This window comes from Barbus barbus, assembly GCF_936440315.1.
Source record: "Barbus barbus genome assembly, chromosome: 26".
Taxonomy (NCBI): Eukaryota; Metazoa; Chordata; class Actinopteri; order Cypriniformes; family Cyprinidae; genus Barbus; species Barbus barbus.
The window spans coordinates 29,661,475-29,681,452 of NC_136754.1; the positions used below are offsets into that span (position 1 = coordinate 29,661,475).

A 19,978-nucleotide genomic window follows, 5' to 3' on the forward strand; every position below is an offset into this window, starting at 1 on the left:
GGTGTTGTCTGTCCTCATAAGCTCATCATGTCTAAAACTACCGCAAAGACAAAGCATAAGGGCGACGCATCCCTCACCGGTTGGGGAGCGGTCACGAGTGGCCACCCTGACCGTGGTCTGTGGAGCGGCCGCCATCTGACGTGGCACGTCAACTGCCTGGAGATGCTGGCTGTGTTTTGAGCTCTGAAACACTTTTTGACCCTCCATAGACAGCAATGCAATTGACATGTTCAAGGCCCAGAAAGGTAGTAAGGATATCGTTAAAACAGTCCATGTGACATCGGTGGTTCAACCGTAATTTTATGAAGCTATGAGAACAGTTTTTGTAAATGACACAGAAGAGAAGAAATCAAGTCGTTAGTTTTCTTTGCGCACATAAAGTATTTTCATAGCTCAATAAAATTACGATTGAACCACTGATGTTACATGGACCATTTTAACGATATCCTTACTATGTTTCTGGGCCTTGAACATGTCAATTGTATTGCTGTCAATGCAGGATAAGAAATCTCTCGGATTTCATCAAAAATATCTTAATTTGTGTTCCAAAAGATGAACGAAGATCTTATGGGTTTTGAACGAGATAAGGGTGAGTATTTAATGACAGAATTTTCATTATTGGGTGAACTATCCCTTTAAAACATAACTGTAAATAAGTATTAGGACGAGTCAGCTAAGATGTTTTTCTATTGTGTAAACAAATATTCATCTGCAATTGAAAGATGCACATGAGAAACTACGCAAGCACTTAATGCATAAACAAAGGCACTTACTATAACCTCTTATTTACTTTGTTAATTATCTTGTCCTGTTTAGCTTGTGTATTGATCTAGCTTATGCTTTAAACCTGGCATTGTTTGCTACCAATATTGTTGGCTTTTTATGACAAATTGCTTTCTTATAATTTTAGCTGACAGCAGACATCCCAAAATATAACTGGTTGTATTTGTTTTGCCCCCTGCGCTGATTCTTGTACTGAACTTGAGTAAGACGTAATGCAGTCTACCCCATGCTCCCCTGTACATCTGAGAATTCTGAACAGGACGTTGATAAAGTCTCACCAAAAATGAGCTGAAAAAGATGAATGAGACAAAATAGAAATAGGCAAAGTCCGTGCCGCAGCCCCCTTCATGATCTGGAGAGGTGAAAAGTGGTGGGATTGAAGGGTCCAGTTCACACTCCTTCCCCTCGAGACACGAGAGCATGATCTCCTGCCACGACTCTCCTGTGGCACTTCTGCAAGACGTAAAGCAATATATCTAACTATATATATAACTAGAGCACTCAAACACCTCTCTCGTAGAAACATAAGAATGAGTAAATGACAGAATTTTCATTTCGAGGTTAACTGTACATTTCTATAAACAATACATTTAATTAACTATAAACAAAAGAAAGAATGCTGGTCTAATTCTATTAAAAATAAAGCACGTAAACAACAGTATTATTTTTTCTCTCTGTGTTTGGTGATCTTACCTAAAGAGCAGCATCAAGGCACCAAAGAATGTCTTGAAATTGTTGTGTTGATTAATGTGGCTCTCATCATTCAATTTAATGTTACCAAATACCTAAAGAATAAGATAAGACAGATTATTAGAATCAAGCATATTGTCTAAACTATAGAACTTATTTCATACCACTACTCAAAAAGCCAGACTAGCAGGTTTTTGATTCTTCTAAATTTCTGGCACATGGTCAAAAATGTAAATAAACATCTAAATATGTGCCCTAATAAAAGTTTTGGGAAAAAAGAAACACTGCAAAAGTTGGTTAGGACAGTCTATAACCTTTAAAACACTTAAACACACACCAGCTCATAAATACAGATGGATAAACAGATTTGATCATTTATAGAGACTGAGCTGCCAAAATACAAGTACATTCTGATGTTAGGGGAAGTCTTCAGCCAATACCATGAAATTATAAAGTTTATGGGTAAAGTTTACATCAGTTTGATAACTACCACACATAATATGAAAAACTTACTTGCATGCCAATAATGGCATAAATGAAGAAAAGCATGGCAATTAGAAGGCAAACATATGGAAGAGCCTGAAACAAGAAGAGAGTGAAAAGAATGTTGTACAAATTTTTCCTTTATTTATTATTTTCCTTTCGCGTTTTAGAACTGAGAAAAACTATAAATATATATTTTTCCATGAAAAAAACATTGATAATTTATTTTACCTTCCTAGACATGGAAATCACAGTTTTAAAAGCCTGTTATTTTTCTTTTCATGACTATGCAAACCCTGAAGAATAGTGGTGCATTCAGTACAAATGTGATTGTACCTTGAAGGACTGAACAAATGTCCACAGCAGAATCCGTATTGTGTAGCCTTGTCTCAACAGTTTAATGAGTCTAGCTGCCCGGAAAAGCTTCAGGAAACTCATATTGATGGTGTTTACAGACTGAATAAAAAGAGATTTAAACATGTATCTTTAAAAAATGAAGGGGGTGAATGAATACAAGTGGCCCAGGAACACACTTCTGATTCATATACTCAGACTATATGAAATATTCCTACCTGTAAGTCTACCACAATTTCAGTAATACTGCCCAGCACAGTGATGAAATCAAAGATGTTCCATGTATCACGGAAGTAGTTCTGTGAGATGAGACCAGAGTGACAATAATGAAAATGATAAATCAATTCAAGTACGTTAAAAATGTATTCTTCATTGAAGGGATAGTTCACTCAAAAATGAAAATCTGCTGTTAATTTACTCACCCTCAGCACATCCAATATGGAGGTGACTTTTTTTCTTCAGTAGAGCAGTAAAGGGGATTTGTAGCTGAAACTGTGGTCCTTGGTGATTCATGAAATGCAAATCAATGGCCAGCGTCATTTGAGAGTCAAAAAAACATATCAGGCAACACAAAATGCATCCCCCCATTGCTCCTGGTGAGATATGGTTTTTGACTCTCAAAGTGACGGTAGCCATTGACTTGCACTTAATGAATCAGGCCACAGTTTCCACTAAAAATCTTCTTTACTGTTGTAATGAAGAAAAAACAAAGTTACCTATATTTTGGATGGCCTGAGGTGAGGAAATGAACAGCAACTTTTAATTTTTTTGTTAACTGTCCTTTTAACATCAATGTGATGTTATTAAACTCACAATGAACCCAAAGGCGAAAATCTTTAAGATGCATTCCAGAGAGAAGAGCACAGTGAACGCTGTGTTGAGGTGCTTCAGGACAAGGTCGTAGGCAGCTGGCGCCGAGTGGAACTGAAAAGCATTACGATTATAAATCACAAATGCTGTATGCACCTCAAAATATCTCATTTAAACTATTTCAGCTAAAGATGAAGAACATGAAAACCAAGAGCAAATATAGAGCTTTACTTTTTCAATTTACACAATGCGTTCCAAGCTGGAATATTGTATGTTGAAAGTTATACCTTCATCATGAGCACTACTGTGTTGAGTGCAATCATGACTAGAACCGTGTACTCGAATGATGGCGACACCACAAAGTGCCACAATCGGTACTGGAGGGTCTGTCTGTTCTGAGGCATGTATCTCGTTAGGGGTTTTGCACTGATAACAAAGTCAATGCATGCCCGCTGGAAGAGTGAGATAAGAAAGCAGCGAAGGAACATGCAGGTTAGTACTGCTGATTAGAAACCTTTATTATTTGTTCATGCTTAGATCAGACTCTTCTTCATTTTAATGGCGTTAATATCACTAAATGAGGTTAAGGGTAGTTAATAAAACCTAGCTATGTGGAAAAATATGAAACAGCTTGATGTGTAATAAAGTATACTGGATACTGGAGTCGTAAATAATATACATTCACCTCATTTTTCTCCAAGTTGCACTCCTCCATCATTTTGTCTCCCTGCTCCTGGAATGTGATGATGATGAGAGCAACAAAGATGTTGACAAAAAAGAAGGGAAAAACCACAAAATATATGACATAGAAAATGGACATCTCCATTCGGTTCCCTCTGCTTGGGCCGTGGTTTTCCTCAGTCACATCCACCGAGTGTTGGAGAACTCTGTAGAAAGCATAATGAACACATCCAATGAATTCAACAAAAAATTAAAGACATCTTTTGCCATTTATTTACTGCTACATGGACTGAATATGATGTTTGTTTTCCCAAAACATGGCTCCGTTCTCATTCAACAAACCCGTGGACATTCCAGGGGTTCTTCTATAATTCTATAGTGGTGAACTATTTCTATGACTTTCCAAATTGGGAGCAAATATAGAGAGATTGATTGCATTGGTCAGAAGAGAGAAAGATGTCAAATTTGCCATTAGCCATTGTCACACTCGCTCTGAAAATGAGTGACAAAGTAATATAACTCACAGTATAGTGTTACAAATGTACACTGAACAAAATTATAAACGCAAAAAAAGATCTAAGACTTTTGTACACAAAAGGCCTACTTCTCTCAAATATTGTTCACAAATCTGTCTAAATCTGTGTTAGTGAGCACTTCTCCTTTGCCGAGATAATCCATCCACCTCACAGGTGTGGCATATCAAGATGCTGATTAGACAGCATGATTATTGCACAGGTGTGCCTTAGACTGGCCACAATAAAATGTGCAGTTTTACTATATTGGGGGAGGTCCGGGGGGGTCCGAAAACCAGTCAGTATCTGGTGCGACCACCATTTTCACCATACACAAAAAAAAGTGTTGCGCTTATAATTTAGTTCAGTGTACATCACAATTTTGAATTGCTAAATTTATGATGGACACGCATCATCACAGTCTGTGAAAAGGGTCCATTTTCAGTATTTCAAATCTGCAAAATTAAATCTCTTCCTGCTTCTTCACAGACATGCTACTCAACCCACGCTCAATTCGTCAGTGACAGTCCACATTATTTTTCCTGCCTTTTCAACCACTGATTCTTGGCATCAACTATTAAACAAACATCTCTCCACATGGATCCCAACTCAAGATTAGTCTCAGCAGTAACACTGTAACATAAGAATCACAACAAACCAGTTGTCACTCGCTAATTCAGAGTCTAAACTGATGTTTTCCAACAGATCATAAATGCTGACTGTACTCCAGAAGTCAATTGTGACACAAAGTCTTCAGACAACCCATACTTTTTGAAAACAACTTGGCTGGCTGCTTGTAGGGATTAATGTGCACATCTTTGAGAATTTCCCAGTAATTACCAAAGCTGAAGAACATGGTTTTAACAAGATAAGATCTGCTATGAAATCCTCTCAAAGGTGGGACCTGCAGAAAAGGTTTCAGGAGATCTCTGAGCAGTTATCCTATTATTGGATGCAATTAGCAGTATCACGGCTCTCATAACTGCATAACCTTGAAAAAATATTTTATGTGGAGGCTAATCTTTCTAAGCTCTATGAATCTCCTTCATAAAACAAATGATGGAATAAAATCATTTAAATAACAGTGCAGATAAAAATACATGTGCTTGCCTGGAGTTGCAACATTTGCAACAACTATAGTTCTCTGTTACCCACATCCTAATTCTTTTAAATTATGATGAGTATGAACAGAGGCGTCATGCCCATTCAAAGTGAGGGGGCAGATTTTTCCCAGTCAGGGGCAGATTTAAATCCCCCTCAGATTTTTGAGCCAAGTGGATTTTGAGTGCAGCTTCCAAGACAAAAAAACAGCAGATTCATATTTTCTATATCTGATACAATCACACAAATGTGATTAAATCGTTCAGCGCATCATCAGCTGCTAAATTCAAATCTGGTTCGCTGGCTGGCGCTGAGTCAGAGACAGAGCCAGCATTTTTACAGCACTGCACATTATAACCCATAACATGCGGTGCTGTTGAGCTTATGAATGCAAGGACCAATCAGAGGCATTCAGATAAGTCATCGCTAAAATGCCGGTGTTTTCTTCACTCGCTCGCTGACTGAACACCTCTCTCTGGCGAATTCTCTTGTCAAAAACAACAAAGTTCAAATATGTGTACAAATCTGTAAGATATTAATTTCCCAGTGTAAACAGCTTCAGTGATATTAATGGGAGTTTTTGAGAGTGTCAGTGTCTAGACTGTCAGTGAAAATGTTCTTTGATCATTTAAATGTTCTTTGCTCTATTTCTGTACGATGAAAGTGTTATGATTAGTAGCATAACTTACAATGTTTTTATTCACATTAACTTTCAATGTTAAATTCACATTAAATATAAAGTCAGTCGTGTTATGGCATGCCACCCATATCTGTTAATTAAGTAAACAGACAGGTTTTTATGCATATTTAATAGATTACATTACTCTGACCATCGCCCTCTATAGCATAGTCTATAAAGGTGAGAATCAAGATATTTGACCCCCCCCCAACTCGTGCCCCCTCAAAAATAACGAGTGCATGACACCTCCAGAGTATGAAGTTGGATTAAAAAGTAGAAAGAAGAAAAGACCTTTAGTTGCATTTCCATTTCTTTAAAAGTCTGGAATATTGCTATATGGGTGTAAAAGTAAACTGCGTCTTCAGTCCACTGGAGTTTGCTCTTCCTTCTTTAGCTTTTTCCTGGGTTTGCTCGCATACATTTTTTTAAGGTAGTTCGTTCCAAGCATCTTGGAGAAGGTGCCACAGTTCTTGTATGGATGAACCCCAGACTTGAAGATGGTGAGATCAGATCTCTGCGTGGGCCATACCATCTGTTGTGGGACTCCTTGTTCATACGAAAATTTCACTGGATTATAACAATATTTGCAAAAGAAAAAGAAAAAACACACTGGCATACTAAAGCAAAACATGAATAACTGTCTTAAAACAATTATTTTTATGTCACATCTAATATGCAGAAGATGTTGCACAGTTCTTGTATGTTTCAAGGTTTTAGAAAATATCTGGAAAGGTTCCGGTAACTGTCGAGGGATTTTGTTCATTCACACTGCCAAAAGCTTTCACAACGTGACATCTATTGTGCTCGCCGAGAAGCCCAGCTCTTTCATGTTTGACATTTGCCAACATTTCTGGCATTCTGGATCCGATTTGCATTTCCACAGAAGGCTGTCTGGTAATTTGATTGCATTTATCCGGAATCAAAGCCCAGTGCTTCATTCTGATGGCATTCACTCCTCTAATTTTGGATAGTTTAATGAGCACTAAAACCTTGTTAACATATTAATTTATTTAAAATAAATGAGATCTTTCTAATTTAAATATGGTCATTATATTCCGTTCACCATTATGTCTTTAAACAGGCACTTATGCACAGAGAAAAGCATTATCTTTATGAACTTGAATCCATTAGCAAACAAAAAATGCTCAAAAGTATTCACCTCTACATCGCCATTCTCCAGAGGAGGTTTAGGCAAACTCTCTGAAACCAAAACGTAGAGAGCTAAATCTCCACTGACACACATTTCCTTGGCAGATGTGTTACAAATACTTGAGAAGGCAGCAGAATAGCCTAACATCAATAGCCCTGCACTGACAAGACTCTTCCTTGCAGGAAAGTCTCTATCCCTCTCAGATCTCAGAACAATCTTGGGAACTGACCAAAAATGCATCATGATGCCAAATGCTCAAGCAAGTAAGACACATCCAGGCCTTCCTATTGAGTGCATTACTGCCAGCCCACTTTTCAACAGCGCTGGTTCCAGAAGTATTTTTCTAATTCACCTTTCCCCATAGGGATTTGGTTAAAGTGTAATAAGCCATGAATCAAACCAAACATATGAGAAGAATCTCAACACTTAACACAAAGATATTTAGAAAATATGACAAAAAGACAAATAAATAAGTCTGTGTATGTAACGTCTTTAATCATGGACAGAAACTACAATCCCATGAAGCACTGTGAATGACAATCCATTTAAAGCAATGGAGAAATATAAAATAATCCATTCAAAGTGTCTGATTGTATATATATATATATATTTACTTAGGTTTTGAGAGAATAGTGATTACATCATTTGCAGGGCTTCATGGGAGTGGGTGGAGCTAAATATCTGGTTTGGTAAAATATTCTTGCTGCAACTCTCTGATTGGTGTAATTTTCTGTATTGCACCATGGGTATTGTAGTTTTTCACCAGGGATTGTGCTGTTAAACACGATTGTTTTAAACATAAGTTGAAATTATGCAAGCTGACAGCTTCAACAAAAACATATTCCTTCAACCCACAGTCTGTCTTTAAAGTGCTATAAGTAACAAGTCAATTTCCCTATGGAGAAAAATAATGGCATTTTCACTTGCAGAACCCAACTGCTGCACTCTATCAAAGTGGTCTCAAACTCAATTCCTGGGGGACCACAGATCTGCAGAGTTTAGCTCCAACCAGCTCCAACTCACACCTGCTTGGAAGCTTCTAGTGATCCTGAAGACCTTGATTAGCTGGATCAGGAGTGTTTGATTAGGGTTGGAGCTAAACTGTGGCCCTCCAGGAATTGAGTTTGAGACCACTGCATATAACCCTGCTTCACAAAGCCATTAGTAATTGTGACCTGATATATTAACATGTTTACAAAGTGTTCTGAAACCATCAAGTCGTTTTAGCCTAATAGCAAGGAAAACAGAGGTACTAATTAAAAATTGTTATGAAATATACAACAGTCTGGTGCGGTATGAATGTACATACTGTGGCCATCCCTCTCCGGTGGACACAGTGAAGAGCGTCAGAAGAGCCCAGAGGACATTATCATAGTGGAACTCGTGTCTCCTCCACTCCCGCTTCTTCACCTCCTTCCTGTCCCTCCCATAGTCAATGTAGTAGCCTCTACACAACACAGAACAATTCAAACCATGGCAGACAAACAAACAAAACATTCATGAGAGAATACTAATCAGTGCTCACTTTTACCAGGATTCCTGAACTCTTAATAAAATAAAAATACAGACTAGGTCTAGCAGCGCTCCATCCTCATCCTCTCACTACTGTAGTGTGACTTCATTTGGAGATTCATAGATGTATCGGGCTAATTGGGAAGTGTTGTACTCTCAGTCCCACACAGAGCTGGGCAGAGTATCCAAAAACTGTACTCAAACAAAAAGTACTTCTAGAAATATTTACTCAAGTTAAAGTAAAAGTAGTACTCTTAATAGTTACCTGACTAAGAGCAAAACATATAAAAATGAACAAAACATTTATAATGTTTTAAAATGTATAATTATAACAATATTTATTGTATTTATTATATGTGACCCAGGACCACAAAACCAGTTATAAGGGTCAAATTGTCAAAATTGAGATTTATACATCACCTGAAAGCTGAATAAATAATCTTTCCATTGATGTATGGTTTGTTATGATAGGACAATATTTGTCTGAGATACAACTATTTGAAAATCTGGAATCTGAGGGTGCAAACAAATCTAAATATTGAGAAAATCTCCTTTAAAGTTGTTCAAATGAAGTTCTTAGCAATGCATATTACTATTAAAAAATTAAGTTTTGATATATTTATGGTAGGACATTTACTAAATATCTTCATGGAACATGATATTTACTTAATATCCTAATGATTTTTGGCATAAAAGAGAAAGCGATACTTTTGACCCATACAATGTATTTTGGGCTATTGCTACAAATATACCCCAGCGACTTAACACTTTATATGCTTCTGTGCTCCAGGGTCACAAATTAGTATTCATGCACTTAATTCAGAGTAAGTGCATAGTGTATGCTTTTATATACTGAAGACTAATTTTTGTGTCACACTAAATTACAATTGACAGCCTTGAAACATAACTTAAGAATGTCTATGCATGGCTGAAATAGTGATGAGTGCAATTTTTTTCATTAGTAAATGCAAACAGTAAAAAAAAAAAAAAAAAATGATAAAAGTAATAATTTTAACAGTTACTTGAGTAAGAGTACAAAAGCATCCAATGAAAAAACTACTCAAGTAGCGAGTTACTTGTTACTTTAGTTCATATATCTTACAATAACATGCTATTATTTAGACAGATCATATTTAATTGATTTAAATGATTATATTATTAGCATAATTAGATATATTTGCCACAAACACAGCAGACACTAGCATTAATTCTGGCATTTCATTCAATCATTGTGGGTCCTTTGCTTTATATATTAATGTATACAGCTACATTTGGATTATTAAACATTGGCCCATGATTGGGGCATCGCTCATGCCACAGAAAAACAAATACAATTGAACGAATGCATTAAATAAACTATGCATTTCTGAACATTTATTGCATTAAAATAAAGCAACAAGAGAAGGCAGCAAAGTAAAAGTACCATTTTTCATGAGAAAAGCACTTGAGTTAAAGTCAAAATACCCACTTTTAAATCTACTCTTAAAAGTACACATTTTCCAAAACATATATACTCACATATATAGTATATATAAAGCACACGGTTGCACTTACTGGCATTCTTTTTGTGTGCCCATCGATGCATCTGTACAGTAGAAGAACTTTCCCTTGAAGAGCTGCACTGCAATCACAGCAAAGATGAACATGAAGAGCTTGTAGACGATGAGGATGTTGAAGACGTTCTTCAGGGATGTGACCACACAATCGAACACAGCCTGCAGGACAAAAGAAATAATCATCATATCGCACATCCCTTCTTAAACAGATCTTCAACCGGCAATGCAAATTAGATAAGTTTCATATGCAGCTTTTTGCCATTTACAGAATGATGCATTCCAGAACAGCATATCTAATGCACTTTTATTTATTATTGTCTACACTATCTATCTATCTATCTATCTATCTATCTATCTATCTATCTATCTATCTATCTATCTATCTATCTATCTATCTATCTATCTATCTATCTATATATATGGAACGCTTCCAAACCAATCTAATTCATGCAAAATCACCGCCTTGTAAAACAGCTATGTTTTCTCATGAGATGGGGTTGGAACTGAAGTGCACTATGCTGGAAACTTCACATTTCTTTGTCATCTCGATCCCCAAAGATCTCTCATGATCTCCCATCTCTAATTCAATTATGGTTTAGTTAAATGGTCTGATGATAATTCTCATAATTCTGGCTCTGTATATGTCTGCATATTGATTGAAAATGAAAAATGTCAAGTACTGCAAGTTATATTTAGCCTACTTTTAATTATTCACAGAGGGATTACTCATATTTGGACAGCAGAGCGTCCTAATTAATTAATTCATTAAATTGTGTGTGTTTTTGTGAGACTGTTTCAAAGGAATATTCTTGGAATAAGATATTTCTCGACTAGAGTTTCTGTGTTTGAAATACATTACACACAGAGTACATGGTACATTAGTTTAGCGCCATAGCAAAAGTAGATAGAAGAATAGCATTTTATATATATATATATATATATATATATATATATATATATATATATATATATATATATATTGAATGTGGGATGGGATTTAGCACAGGAGGAACCAAGGCCTAATTTTTGAGACTCAAAAACATGACTAATATCGTCCTTTACATGCATTATTAAATTTTGATATTAAATAATGACTATGCAATGAAATACATATTTATAATGTTTGAATATTCCAAACTATTTTTCCAAAAGAGTAAAACTCAATACTTGCAGTTCATCTACTGTAATCCTTATTTGGATACAGTGCAAATTAATAGAAAGTATTGAGTTTTACTCTTTTGGAAGAATTTATTTGTAACAAGCATCACATGTGGAATGAAAAAGTGTGCAAGATCCCCAGTTTTCTTTTTTCTTATATTCAAAGTAGTCACAAATAAGTGGTAAAACGTGTAAATATAAGTGAGCAGAGGGTTGGATTGTCCATTCAGGTTTTTATTTATTTCAGCTGCAAATGTAAAGTATATAAAGTGTGAAAGAGCAGATACCTTGAGCTTCGGAAGTCTTTTGATGGTCTTGAGGGGACGGAGAACTCTGAGAACCCGTAAGGACTTAATGGTCTTAATGTCTCGGCCTTTGTTGTTTCTGTGAATAACAAAACATTATATTTTAGAAAATGTATATTTTTTTGGGGGGGGGACCCACGTGCACAGCTGTCAAACTTAGATTTTTATATTGAATTAATCAAAATAATTGCAATTAATCTAATATGAGCCCCTAAATATATATTTTTTAATTTAAAAAAGGTTTTGCATGATTCGGCATCTTTGCTGTTAGATATCAGTATAAGCTGACTGACATCATAAATAAAAACCTAAGTACTACAAATGAACTACAAATGCTGTTTAGTGCTGGAAGAACCCACAGCCTAAGTGTTCAGGCTCACAAAAAAGACTAATAATGCCCTTTACATGCATCAAAGGACTTTGCATGCATTAACGTATATGTTTTATTATTTTTAAACCCATTATTACTATGCAATGAAATAAATATTTGTAATATTTGAATATTCAAAGCATTTCACATGATTCAGATGAACAAAACATGAAGTGGCTCTTCAAGCTTGAACTGCACTGATGGTAGGAACATTTCTTATTATGGAACTTATGAGTAAAAAGGCATGATTAATTGCATATTTAAATAATGAATCATACTATAAATGTTAAATTGACAGCCACCTAATGCATAACCTATGTCTAGGCATGGCTGAAATAGTTAGAAAATGAGTGAACGTTACGTCAGTAAATGCAAACATGGATCAGACATCACGATATTAACACGCATAAATAAATGATGAACTGAATTCATATTAAAATGGACAGACAATGTGACAAATGAGAAGCATCTGCTGTTACCCCATTAAATTCCTGGCAGCCACAGAGACACAATCCCAACAACAACAGAGAAGCATTAAAAGAGAAAGAACACATGAACATCTCAAGAGTGTGTAAAGCCATTAAACAATGAACCAGAGTAGTTTTATGATGAAAATCCTTTTATAGAAATACTTCCTTGAATAACAACACAAACACATTTAACAAGATAAGAATGACCCATAACATTTTGATCAATTATTGAGCAAAATCTTATTATCTGGTACATTTGTCTAATGCTATAGGCAGCTATCAGATCACATTAATAAGACTCGGACTGCGTGAATTTAAGGCTTCTCTCAAGGGTTTCCCAAATAGCCTATTCATTTTAGGACACCATCTATTTTTTTGATGCTATTTAAATGTATGTTTAAGATCATATATTCCTCCAAACTATACCATCTATTCTAACTATATATGTGTGAGTTTCGTCTCAGTTTTAGAATATATTAGCAAGCATCAAGCATTCAAGAGTATCACTTATATAACTTAAATGAGGGGCGTCCAAAGTCCAGCCCACGGGCCCATAGCCTGCTCTGAATCAACCCGCAAGATGCTTTAAAAATAGACCAGGATTTGGCCCACTATTAAGAAAGCACATGAAATTCATAGACTGCACTTTATATGTCTATACCACGTATAGCCAACACACCACCTCCACTAGTGCAGTCGCCACCGGCTTCTTCTTCTATTGCCTGAGTTTCACCGATGAAGCGGCGTACAAAAAGAAGAGCGAGTTTCTTTGCTTTGTCATATGCTATACACTTTTTGCATACACTCTTAAAAATAAAGGTGCTTCACAGCGATGCCATAGAAGAACCTTTTTTGTCTAAATGGTTCCATAATTATAAAAAGGTAAGAAAGAGATGGTCCTTTGACTTTGTAGAACCAAACATGGTGCTTCTATGGCATCGCTGTGAAGAAGCTTTTAAGCAGCTTTGTAGCAGTGGGTCTTAAATGATGACCTATTATACCTGTTTAGCCTGAATAGTGTACAAAAGTTAGTACGTGTGATTCTCTGGACTCCAACCTTCCTGATCTATTGAATAACTCATCCACACGCAGGACAGTCATTACTTACTATTCTCAGTCTAGTGCTGTCAACACATTTAATATTGCTTCAGCAAATTTTCATGGCAGTAATTTCAGCAGGAATCTACGCAAGTGGGATGATTCATGTGTGATGGGTTTTTAGTCTAATAAGGGATCAGATTTTGAACTTGTAGCTGTATAGTCAAGTGATTGCTATTTAATGTGTAGCTATACAGTAAAAAGAAGGAGAGTGACTCAAGTCTCATTGTTCTGCTTGAAATTAAAGCACAACACAAAGGTAAGCGTATTATTATTTTTGTCATTCATCAAAAAGTTTGCTTGTTGCACTAATTACATTGCTTAATTCAATCAAATATGCTGGGGGTTTTGTCTGAACTTGAATTGGCTTGATTGGTTGATGACACTGAACTTGGTTATGGTTTGTTTAGTATACAGTAGTATAGCATACACTACCTGTTGACTACCAGTTTCAAATATTTGACATACCTTAACATTTTCTACCTGTTTGGGTCATATTTGTTATTTTCTTTTACTGTATTTGCCATGTTTTGTTCTGTTTTTCTGTTAAATTGATCTCCTGTCTGGGAAATTGGTTTGCATTTGATCATTTTATTCTGTTACTGTTTAGATTTATGGAGGTAAAATGCTCCTTATCAACCATGTTTGATATGGCAATGCAATTCAATCACATTATTTTGGCAGTGAATGTTTTGGGTGGGTTTTGCAGAGCTTTTGGACAGAAAATCTTTGACCCAATCTGACAACACTGACTGAGGGTCATTAATGAGTAGAGTGGCCTAAACTGGGTAGAATATTAGCAGAACTAAAATTACATCCTGCTTTCTTCCAATGTAGCATAGCATAGCAACTAACTCTGTTCATATGGTCGACTTCCAGCCAGGAAAATAAAGGTCTGGTTATCCACTGAGACCGTACAATAAAAGTACTAATTAACCATATTCAACTCACAATTAATATCCAAATATAGAAGTTCACCTACTTACCTATATCTGGTAGATAACCAACTGTTCAGCCCTTAATTTCTAACTCTACACCCTTCCCCAGTTGCTTTTCTCTTGCTTTTGTTCTTATTTGGTTTGTTTCTGTAATATTTGGTTGGGTTTAAGCAGTCTTGTATTTTGCACACACTGTAGAGTTTATACAAAGCCAAATCCAGTGCACAATGTATCATAATCAAAGCCCAGATTGCAATTACATTTATGCATGTGGCAAAACCCTTTATCCACACCATCCACTTTTACATTACATTCAAAGGATACATTTTTTTTAGTTGCATTTCCTTACATGAATGGGTTGTTTATGTTGTAATTGGGCATTATATGCTTCTATAATGTTTGTTTGTGGTGATGTGATAAATGGTTCATATAATTTTCATTAATTATATTACATTTTTTAAAAATTTTACACTTATATACAAATATATATACACACTGTGGACACATTTGATCAACTGGTCACAGTAAGATTAGATTAAACAGTAAAATGATCAACCCAGGCTCACCAGAAAAAAACATATCTGTTGCAACATTTCTGCAAATATGTAGATTATGCTTCTTGCATGTTTCACAGCATTTTCAAACTGAGTGGTTTTAAAAAAAGCGTGTTTATTTTTTTCTGAAACTTATTGGCGTATCATGGTCAGTTCGGAAATGAAATGTGTGGTGAGTGATGCTAAAACGTTGTACCCGAGCGCTCTGTATTGCAAGTGCAATGCTGTACCAGGTGAGCGACCGAGCAAGTTTACTACATCAGAAAAGCCAAACATACACATACATATGTGATGAAAATGTTAAATTTGTGTTAACAAGCACAAACATTGTTGGTGTTTTACAGCCTCAACAGTTCCTTTGCAACTGGAAACTGCAGTGAATTTGTATGCATTGGTAGTTTTGGAGTTTTGCAAGTAGGCACGTTTTTAAAAATGAGCCTGTGTTGAAAGTTACCCGAGGTCTGAAGTCTGGCGTTGTCATATGTCTCTAAAAAGTCCAGATAAATCTTTATGTAAACAACAGACTTTATGTAAACAACTTGGCTTAGTCACACAAGGAAGATGGATCTCATTTGTAATACTTACGTCAATGCAAAGGCAAATAAAGCTCCAACCACCACAATGAAGTCTAGAATGTTCCACAAGTCACGGAAATACGACCCATCATGAAGAATGAGGCCCTGGTCGATCATCTGTATAAGATGGCATAATGCACAATTATACAGAATATGGAGTATATATAATTTTCTGTATTTTATACCTATATATAAAATTATATATATTATGTCCACCCACAGTATATATTTATACAAATAAGTTTTGAATAAGATTATTACAAAATAAAATGTGTATATCTACAAAGAATAATTCATATATTCATAACCAAATTTACAAAATGCATCCAGGTATACACACGCTTCATATTCCCACAGCGAGTTATGATTGGTCAATTGAGATGCTTAAATTTGATTGGCTAAAAGAGTATGACAGAAACACAAATGAAAAAAGACCTGCCATTAAAGTCTCAAAACACACACACACACACACACACACACACACACACACACGTTGGTTTTTGTGGTTTATGGGGACTCTCCATAGGCGTAATGGTTTTTATACTGAACAAACTGTGTGTGCTATTGCCCTACACCAACCCTACACCTAAACTTAGCCCTCACAGGAGACTTTGTGCATTTTTAGATAAAAAAAAAAACACCATTTAGTATGTTTTTTAAGCCTTTTGAATTACGGGGACATAGGCAGTGTCCTCATAAACCACCTTCATATTGTAATACCTCTGTCATACCCATGTCATTATACAAATTTGTGTCCTCATAAACCACATAAATATGCACACACACACACAGAGACACACACACACACACTCTCACACACTCTCTCTCTCTCACACGGCAATTCATACACATGACAATTTGCTAATGCAGATTCAACAAACATTTTATACATTTAAAACATTCAAAACTTTGTGTGCAGGCTTGTATGAGTTTTGCATTTATGAAATGCATTTTGTGAATGTCAATTTGTTTATAAATATATTAATTGTTATTTGAAAATATACAATATTTTCCTTTATGCATTTATGGATCTTATTGTGTTAATATGTTTATTTTGAGACTATTCTAGCTCCAAACTAGACTGTATAAGCTATATGAGTTTGCTGAAAATAAAAAAATCCCTATACCACCTATAATATGAAAACTATTTAAATAATGTTTGAAGCAGGAAAGCTGTTACCTTTATAATCATTTCAAATGTGAAAACACCAGTGAAAACATAATCAAAGTATCGAAGAACCTGCAAACACAGTAAATAAACCTGTCACAATGTTGTTTTAAATTCTAAATACTCAGTCATTACGTTAGTCTTTATATGAGACCGCAATATGCTGAAATGTAATGGGTTACTTTATTCCTCTCTGAATTGGTGCACACAGGGTCCTCAGCAGCCAGTGCAATGCTGCTGGCCACAATCACCAGGAGAATGGTCATCTCGAAGTAGCGCAGGGTCACCGCATAGTGGCAGATCCTCCTGATACTGCAGTTACACAAAGAACATGAATTTAGATGTTAGATTTGTCCTGTTCTATCATACACATGGTATACGGTACAAAAGCTAAAGGTGTAGGATCATGTAAAAATGGCAGCTTACGGATTTTTGCTTTTGAAAATGAACATGCTGTCTGGTACGTCGGGCTCAGGGGCAGTCAACTGTTCACCTCCATTCTCAGCATCATCATCATCATCATCGTCATCGTCGTCGTCATCGTTACCATCATCGGCTCTGTCTGAGTGAGAGGCCTCCATGTCTTTGAAGCTGACTGTGACGAGTCAAATCAAGAGTACAAAACAAATAATTCTGCATTTTATTTGCAGCAGGGTTTCCATCCTAAACAAAATTATTGACTTGCATACTATTACAGTCAAACTTTCTGGCAAAATGAGTAGTGAAATTAGATATGTCTAACTGAAATCCTCATAATAATGTTGTGAAACTACATGTTGTAAATTAATATTACTCAGTACTTCAATATATAATTGCACTGTAACAAGGACATCTGAAAATTAAATGCACTGCATTTTTTTTTAAAGGCTACTGTTCTTGAACTTATTTCATTTTGTTGTTCTGAAAGTAATGCACAATATATCGAAGTAGCCTTTTAGTAATTGTAGATAAAGGTCTGCCACTCCACCCATGCATAACAAAATCTGAAAATCTTTTGGAGATTTAAATAACACAAAACAGTTAAACATGCATTAACATTTAACACAAACAACACGTGAAAACTATCTTTGTGAAAAGTTCCTGAAACAACATTAAAAAAACGTACACGTGTTGTAATGCAATGCTGTGAATTCCTTATGCTTTAATTATTCATTGTGTGTTTTTTAGATGTGATTCTGTTACAGAAACGTTTATTTTAGAAGGTTTTTCCAGACCAAAATGTTTTTGTATTTGAGATTAATTGGCTAGAGGTTATTTGAGGTAAGATAAAATTTAAAGAGAGTGTGCAATTTTGGGGTTTATGTTGGTTTCAATCTTAAAATTTGACAGTATTGATCAGGTTGGATCAGGGCAAATTGTCTCAGGTACAGGGAGAGTTTGGGCGTCAAATCAAAGCCTGTGAAAATCTCTAATTGTAGGACCTTATCACCCCCGTGTCCAAATATGCATTCTTCCCTACTGTAAAAAGCAGTACATGAAATAAGAAGCATGTTCGAATTTGCTATATTCAAAACAGCAGATGACCCAGTAGTTCCTATCTACCTACAGTACCTCATGAGGCAACAGGAAAGAAGTTGTTAATGCCAAGGAAGCATCACCACTGATGGTGTAGGACACATGGCATACATGCCTACATGATAGAAGTATGTCTGGGTCGTCATACTGCATGCATGCATACTTTATAAGTACTTTCATACAGTCACAAAATAAGTCCTTCATCAAATGTAATGATTTTGCATGCTGCAACAAGGTTTCAGAGTTGCTTTAGCTCTGAAACTGTGAATGGAGTGTGATTTCCAGAGTAAATATATAGACAGCAAATAACTGGCAAGTGTGTTTCAGGTCTCAAAGTACATATGTTTGGGTTTTCTCTGAACATGAATTGACCTCAGCATATGAAACTTTATTTCTGAATGGTCAGTGCTCTATATGTTTCTGTCTGATATGTTGTGTAATTAGACTGTCTGTTGCTAGGCACTCTCTCTCACATATCTTTACAAATTAAATTCAAGTTTATAGGATTCATCTCCTTGGTTTTGACCACGATTACCTGTGATTGTTTGCATCTGAGATGCAGTTGGGTTTTTGCTTTTATTACAGGCTGGAAGCCATAAACCTGATCCCAATGAGTGTCACTTTTTCTTTTTTATCTTGTGTTGGATTTGGGGGGTAAATGGCTTCTGCTGCAGAAAACCATACCCGCTGGAACGCTTTGGTTGCCTCATGTGTCACAGGAAGCGGGAGCTTCTAGGTCTAGGTCTAGGACTGAGTGTCACTTTTTCTTTTTTATCTTATGTTGGATTTGGGGGGGTAAATGGCTTCTGCTGTAGATTTTCGCAGAGTGAACGTTAACCTAGATTTCACCCAACACCCAGCACGAAGCCAACTAAAGCAATGGAACAGAATACTCTAAAGCCAAACTGCTCTTTACTTTCTGAGACAGCTGAAGAAGCTTAGATTGCCACAGGCATTGATGACCCAGTTCTGTGTCTCTATTAATGAATGTGTCCTCACTTTAGTGAATTATCTGCTCTGCAAACAGAATCAATGGCTGCTGTCCACCCCTCCTTCAGGACTCAGCCATCAGCAGCTGAACTACTTCACTATAAATCAACACTGCTGCACTCTGACCATCTTCCTCTGAAAAACTGCTATGCAAATCGAACCAAACAAAATGGGCACCTCATTGCTGAAAACAGCTTATTTCAGTAATTCAATTTCTAACCCATTCTTCATTCCATGCATCGTATATAATACATATCTGGTTATAGAAATGGGTTTCACAGGTCTGTTCAGTTAAAATTACCAGTGCTGAATGCAAAAAGGCACTTACTTTTCGGAGACTGCCATGCCCCATGGCTTGACATGCTATTCTACATATAATGTCATCATTATGCATGCATGACACAGAAGTGTTTGTAATTTAAAAAAAAAAAAAAAATTATTTGTTACCACAGGACAAGATTTAAAAGTGACTGGTCATGGCAAAGAGTGAAAAACAAACTGTTTTGGTTTGGACAATTTTTAAAAT

General features: G+C 36.0%; 1 protein-coding gene across 1 annotated transcript in view; it reads right to left on the reverse strand.

Annotated features, from left to right (window-relative positions):
* The window catches only part of LOC306845633 (voltage-dependent R-type calcium channel subunit alpha-1E-like), a gene marked incomplete at both ends in the record, with an annotated part of 89,187 nt that overhangs the window by 12,168 nt on the left and 57,041 nt on the right, over nucleotides 1-19,978 (reverse strand). Inside the window, 15 exons of the mRNA XM_079378537.1 lie at nucleotides 1,062-1,236; nucleotides 1,477-1,568; nucleotides 1,987-2,052; nucleotides 2,293-2,412; nucleotides 2,529-2,609; nucleotides 3,124-3,234; nucleotides 3,408-3,572; nucleotides 3,806-4,007; nucleotides 8,553-8,690; nucleotides 10,310-10,470; nucleotides 11,757-11,853; nucleotides 15,790-15,896; nucleotides 16,960-17,019; nucleotides 17,130-17,259; nucleotides 17,374-17,542. Coding sequence (XP_079234663.1) covers nucleotides 1,062-1,236; nucleotides 1,477-1,568; nucleotides 1,987-2,052; nucleotides 2,293-2,412; nucleotides 2,529-2,609; nucleotides 3,124-3,234; nucleotides 3,408-3,572; nucleotides 3,806-4,007; nucleotides 8,553-8,690; nucleotides 10,310-10,470; nucleotides 11,757-11,853; nucleotides 15,790-15,896; nucleotides 16,960-17,019; nucleotides 17,130-17,259; nucleotides 17,374-17,542 — 1,874 coding nt within the window. The remainder of the gene's footprint in view (nucleotides 1-1,061; nucleotides 1,237-1,476; nucleotides 1,569-1,986; nucleotides 2,053-2,292; nucleotides 2,413-2,528; nucleotides 2,610-3,123; nucleotides 3,235-3,407; nucleotides 3,573-3,805; nucleotides 4,008-8,552; nucleotides 8,691-10,309; nucleotides 10,471-11,756; nucleotides 11,854-15,789; nucleotides 15,897-16,959; nucleotides 17,020-17,129; nucleotides 17,260-17,373; nucleotides 17,543-19,978) is intronic.